Raw genomic sequence first — 5,824 nt, forward strand, 5'->3', positions numbered from 1 at the left:
TGAGGTGGATTCTAGAATTAAGTAAGAATTGGCAATGTATCTTCCTTTTATTTCTAAGTCAATGCTATGTGGCCTATATGAAGGAATTAAACTACAGGTAGATTCAGATCCTGTGAGAAGGTCCACATCAGTATCCTTCTGCCCAGGGGCAGAAGAGTGAGCAAGAGACGGGGAAAGCATTAACTAATGACTTACAGTATGGACCCTAAGCTAGTCAATAATTAAAATTGAACCAATGTATCTCCAGGTTCAAAGAGTTGAGGGGCTTAGCCCTAACACCCATTCTCCCACCCAAGACATACTCAGATGAAGCAAACTATACAAAACAGCCTTTATTTCAAAGGGTCCCATATGGTGACCTGGTAAGTCTTCCAGGTCAAGAAGGGTATCAGGTCCTGCTTGGTGGGCACTCTTGGTCTTTCTCCTCATGGACTCCTAGGGGCTTGGGACTGGCCTGTGGGAGGTAAAGGTCCAGGAATATTTTCCTGCTCATGTCATTCCCCTTCCACCTTTCTGTGCCCAAGCTACCATGGATTTACACCTTTGCCTTAGCTATGCCTCCTGCAGTATGGGTACTCTTTCCCACAGTCTATGCTCTGGGAATGCCACTATCCTCCTTTCCCCTTGCTCCAGGATGTACCATCCTCTGTGAGTTGTCTCCTTCATCTTGCATACTCTGAACTTGGGCAAGGATCTGTAGCCCATGCTTTTCCAGTTCTTCTTTCAGCCTGTTAAGGAAGAGTGAACACAGAGAAGGGATGCAGGCAAACTGGGGAAGAATGAAAAGGCATTCATTTTTGTTCCCTGGTAGAACAAGGGAAGCAGACGTCATTCATCTTTGTGAGAGGAATGAGGACACAGGAGCTCCACGCCTACCTCTGTCGTTTCTGTTGCAGCTGTAGGCACCTCTGCTGCAGCTGCTGGTGGTGCTGAGCTGCAGCCTCTAGGAGCTCCTCAGCTTTCTTGTTCTCCTCCTTGAATAGCTGCCTGGAAGTGGGGGAAAGATTCAGTGCTGGGTATTTCCTCTTCCTGCCCCACCCTGCATCTTACAATGCTGTAGCTGCCTCATGGCTTCGGAGGAAGAGCCCCTCGTTGAGGGTGGAAGGCCCCTCAGGCCCGCACAGGGCATACAGCCGATGTTTCACATCCTCCAGCTTTACCTCCATCAGTTTCTCTGCAGAGAGAAAGAGTAATGAGCAGGTGAGGGTAGGCTGGAGCAGGTGAGCGCCACCCTTCTACCCAGGCCTCACCTTCCTTGAGCAGCTGCTCCTTGCTGCTGTCCAAAGCACATATCTCATTTGCCAGATGTTCAGGCTTCTGAGGGGTGGCACAAAAAGACCCATCCAGATCTCCCAGCTTCCTCATGCTTCAGAGAAGCCTGTACAGATCTAGTTGTTTCCTTCCTAAGTTTCACTTCCTAGTTCCCTGCCCCTCAATGCACGCAAACCATGGCATAACCTTGGTGGCACTAACCCTGTCATTCCCTCTTTGGACCTTCCAACCCTGGAAACAGGTTCAAGGGAAAATATTTGAAACCCTAAAATCTGCAAACCTACAATCCTCAGCCACTCTCTGGAGAGTGAGATACTAGTGTTTTTCCTCTTCTCTCCTCCGTGGCCTCCTCACGGACTTCTTCTGACATTAACACATGTCCCTACTGGTGTCTGGGAACTCCCAGGTAAATATTGACTGTTCCCTGCTGTCTCTCCTGTGTCTGGGAACTCTCAGGTGAATGTTGACTGTTCCCTGCTGTCTCTCCTGTGTCTGGGAACTCCCAGGTGAATGCTGACTGCTCCTGCTGTCTCTCCTGTGACTGGGAACTCCTGGAGTGAATGTTGACTGTTCCCTGGTGTCTCTCCTTGTGGCACAGTCTCAAACACATGCATGGACACTGTCCATGGATGACTCCACTGGTGTTATCACTGTACCCCCAGAACACTGAATGGACACAGCAATATTGGTGATTGTGAAAGACAAGCAGTGAGGACATCAAGCACCTCAGTGGTCACCAGGGGCTGGACATATGGTGACAGAGCAGGACCAAAGTTGCACAGGAACTGTAGGTGGCACAGCTCTGTATGACTCACATGAAATTCCAAGAGGTCCTTGTGCTGACTCATCAAAGCCTCCAGCTGTTCTTCAAATTCCAACCTAGGAGCCAATCACAGAGCCACAAAGGCCATAAACTACCACAGAGCATGTCTGAGGCCTAAGCCTGTATAGCACTTAGGGACTTTGTTTATTACCACTATCCCACAGGGAATACATTTGCCTCCTTGATCATCCAGGGCATTCCTGTACCTAGAGCACATCTCTAGCCCAAGCCTCATGCTCTTAGCTCACCTCAGTTGTCTTAGTTTGTCCTTCTCCTTGTCAATCTGAGAGTTCAGGAAAGAAATTCTCTCTTTACACTCATGTAGCATGCTGTGCTTCCTGGGAAGGGAACCAACATTCAGTCGTGTGTTTGAATGACTCCCCAGAGGGCAGGCCGAGGACTTCTATCCTGTTCCTCTCTAGTCAGTGGGCAGTGTGGGAAGTAACAGAGCGCTCAGGGGTCCACCACAGGCATGGCATCTCACCTTTGTGTCTCGCTCTCCTTCTCCTGGCACTGCAGCCGAAGAACCTTCAAGGTCTCTGTAAGAACAACAGGGCCCTCTGAGTGCTTGCTGAGGCATCAGTTTGCCAGATGGAACAAAACAGGTCATGTGAAGTCTATGGACACCTGATTGGACTTTGACATTTTCTGGATCTGGTAACAGCCATGGGAAGGGCACAGGTCAGAGGTCTTAAGGGTCTAGCTACTAGAGAGAGTAGGCTTATAAAGGGTATCACAAAGCCTAGAGTGGGGAATATGGGAATACCTTGCTTTTTGTTCCAGATATCCTTCAGACGTGCTTTCTCTTCAAGTACTAGAAAACATGATGAAGGTTCAGACGTTAGGAACCAAACACAGAAATGTCAAGGACAGTCATATGAGAGGCAAGGTATATCTGTGACCCCAAGACAGATGCAGTTTCTTTGAGGTCAGTTCCCACCCCTATGGTACTCACACTCCTGTAAACACAATGGGCCCTAACATTCACAAGAGATGTCTGTGAGGACAATGTGTGACATCCATTAGGACTTGGGAGAACCACATCAATCAAAAAGGGCCATGTGACCAGGTGACACAAGATGATAAAAAGACTTCTCTAGTAATTCAGAGCCGGTGCTGTGATGCAAGAACTTGTATGATCTGTGGTAATACCTGGAGGATCATCTCTGCAAAGGACTTGGGGCAGAAGTATCCTCAAAGGCATTTCCAGAACTCTCCTATTAGAAGATGGGAATGCTAGAAGAATATGACCTTGGAGGAAGAGAAGAATCCTGGCCCTGGTGAGGCTATTAAGTGCCTGTGACATTGCACTGAGAGAAGTCTAAGATATTCTGGAAACTTACAGTGACTCTCAGTTAACTTACATGAGTCCAGGTCCTTCTGCAGGGTATCCCAGACAGTCTGGGCCTCTCCAAGTTCCTCGCTGGCTTTCCTTTTTGCTTTACCAAAGAACAGAACAAACATTTGTTTGGTAAGCACAGCCTCAAACAATGACATTTCATATTTGTCTCCAAGAACACCTATAGGGCCCAGATTTTACAAAACGAGAAACAAGGCTTTCTAAATACTGGCCCTTCTTTCTGGACTCAGGTGGCAGCAAGGCCATTCACAGGTAAATGAAGGCTATGGCAATTACACACAGAAGGGGCTTTCACTTACGCTCTCATAAAAGAACTACAGATTTTTAACAAGGACGCCTGCATTTCCACACTGGACCTACCCCGGAAAAACATGTAGCTGGTCTTGGATAGCAGCCAAAACTGGGCTCACCTTGCTGAACTTCATTAATGCGGTTAATCAGGACCTCAATCCGGGGCTCTAGACTTCCCACTGCAGGGCAAAAAGGAAGCTCATTGTTGATAGAGTGTGATTGCTCAGGATCCTACAGCCTTCCCTCCATGCCTATCTGCTGAACATCTCATAGGCTCAGGGGCTACATTATAGTCTCAGACTTGGAGTGTGAGGGTCAAGGCAGTGGTAACTTCTGTGGAGAGAAACAAAGCGCAGGAAAAGGTCTACAGATAAAGCTCAGGGTGCTTCTCAGATGTGAGAGAGGAAGGCCCTCGGGCTCTCTGGGTAGAGTAGAGGGTGCAAAGTGCAAAGGCCTGTCCTAAGGAGGAAACGAGATGAAATAGGAAGAATACGGTAAACATGAGATAGAAAAGTTATGGGTAAAACCTCTGTATCTAACAGTGCTGTGCAATCAAGGGAGTCTTGGGATAAGGTTTTGGCAAAGCATTTTGCCTTTTATCCACTCATGCTTCCATAATTTTGAGACATTGGGGGCTCCATTTTTTGCTCAAAAACTAAAATATAAGGGGCCAGTGAGATGGTGCTGTGGGTAAAGACCACCAAGTCTGACAACCTGAGTTTGATCTCTCAAGCTCACATGGTAGAAGGACTGAACTGACTCCCTTAAGCTAGCCTCTGACTTTGACACATTCTTTGACATTTTGTGTGTGTGTGTGTGTGTGTGTGTGTGTGTGTGTGTGTGTGTGTGTGTATGTATGTACGTATGTGTGTGTGAGCATGAACCATTGTGCACGCGCTCGCGCGCGCACACACACACACACAATGTTTCTTAAAAATTAAAATTTAAGTTCAAAAGCATCTATTTTATTTTGTGCATATGAGTGCTTTGCTTGCATATATGTCTGTGCACCACATGTGTGCCTGGTGCCTGCAGACACCAGAAGAGGGATCAGATCTCCTAGAGCTGGATTTACTAAAAATTGTGAGACATCATGAGTACTGAGAAACAAAGCCAGTCCTCTGCATAAGCAGTTGCTGCCCTCACTGCTGCCCTGTCTCAATATACACATCCCCAAATTTAAGTCTTAAAGAAAGTTAATACGAATAAAATAATTTCTTATTTTTGTGAATTGTGGTGCTTGGAGTTGAATCTACATCTGCTTGACTTCAAACCTCAGGGTAAGTCTCATAGGCAAAAGAGACACGCGACCTTTCTGCAACTTCTTCACCATTTCCATTAAGCCTTCAATTTTCTGTGTGGTCACACGCTGCCCTGTGGAGATACAACCAAACATTTCAAACTCGGTGGTATAAATAGCCAGGAGACGGGTCCAAGACCTAGGCTGATACTGAGATTAGCTGAGGACAGATCTCTAACCAGAACAGTGTTACTGATCCTTGTCCCAAAATGGGTAGTACAAAAATGTGAACTGGGCCCCTCCATGGATAGCCTTTCCTACCTGGTGCAATAGCACCCAGCATATTCACTCACAAAACTCCCGGTGAGGGCAGCACTATGTTTAGTTCCCTTGTGCTGCTGATGTCAGCAAAGCTGGGTCAAGTTCGGATTCACGCATGAGACTGGGTGTGACGGCACAGACCTGTAATCTTAGAAGGAGTGGCAGGAACACCAACAGTTTAAGTCCAGCCCAGCCTTTTTCACAAGGTCAAGTTCACCTTGAGCAAATGGCTAAGGGTGTGACTAAGGGTGCCTGCGTACTCAAGCCCCTGAATTTAGTCACCACTGGGGCAAGAGGATGTTACTAAAAAACTGGAAAGTAATTGAAAAATCACTGCAGTGGTAGCATTATCAGTTAGGAAGTTCTAGGAAGTATTATGCAAAAGCACACTGACTATAAGCAAAATGTATTAGTAAGGGATCTGGTTAAAGTATACATTCACATAGCTTTTCTATAGACAATTGATAGTGATTATAAAGTTTCCACATAAAGTAACATTTTGTAGTCATTTTTTAGG

General features: G+C 46.6%; 2 protein-coding genes across 2 annotated transcripts in view; both read right to left on the reverse strand.

Annotated features, from left to right (window-relative positions):
- Nucleotides 1–322: 322 nt before the first annotated feature.
- The window catches only part of Syce1 (synaptonemal complex central element protein 1), a 39,272-nt gene continuing 33,770 nt past the window's right edge, over nucleotides 323–5,824 (reverse strand). Inside the window, exons 2-13 of the mRNA XM_026781481.1 lie at nucleotides 5,058–5,120; nucleotides 3,866–3,925; nucleotides 3,460–3,534; nucleotides 2,862–2,909; nucleotides 2,580–2,634; nucleotides 2,344–2,433; nucleotides 2,088–2,151; nucleotides 1,251–1,317; nucleotides 1,051–1,174; nucleotides 877–987; nucleotides 641–728; nucleotides 323–454 (exon numbers count right to left, since the gene is read on the reverse strand). Coding sequence (XP_026637282.1) covers nucleotides 389–454; nucleotides 641–728; nucleotides 877–987; nucleotides 1,051–1,174; nucleotides 1,251–1,317; nucleotides 2,088–2,151; nucleotides 2,344–2,433; nucleotides 2,580–2,634; nucleotides 2,862–2,909; nucleotides 3,460–3,534; nucleotides 3,866–3,925; nucleotides 5,058–5,085 — 876 coding nt within the window. The 5' untranslated portion in view covers nucleotides 5,086–5,120 and the 3' untranslated portion in view covers nucleotides 323–388. The remainder of the gene's footprint in view (nucleotides 455–640; nucleotides 729–876; nucleotides 988–1,050; nucleotides 1,175–1,250; nucleotides 1,318–2,087; nucleotides 2,152–2,343; nucleotides 2,434–2,579; nucleotides 2,635–2,861; nucleotides 2,910–3,459; nucleotides 3,535–3,865; nucleotides 3,926–5,057; nucleotides 5,121–5,824) is intronic.
- Nucleotides 5,075–5,824, reverse strand: part of LOC101994278 (zinc finger protein 888-like) — a 34,509-nt gene continuing 33,759 nt past the window's right edge. The window contains exon 3 of the mRNA XM_026781480.1: nucleotides 5,075–5,120. The gene's annotated coding sequence lies outside the window, so the exon portion shown is untranslated. The remainder of the gene's footprint in view (nucleotides 5,121–5,824) is intronic.

The sequence above is a fragment of the Microtus ochrogaster genome, chromosome 8 (assembly GCF_000317375.1).
Source record: "Microtus ochrogaster isolate Prairie Vole_2 chromosome 8, MicOch1.0, whole genome shotgun sequence".
Taxonomy (NCBI): Eukaryota; Metazoa; Chordata; class Mammalia; order Rodentia; family Cricetidae; genus Microtus; species Microtus ochrogaster.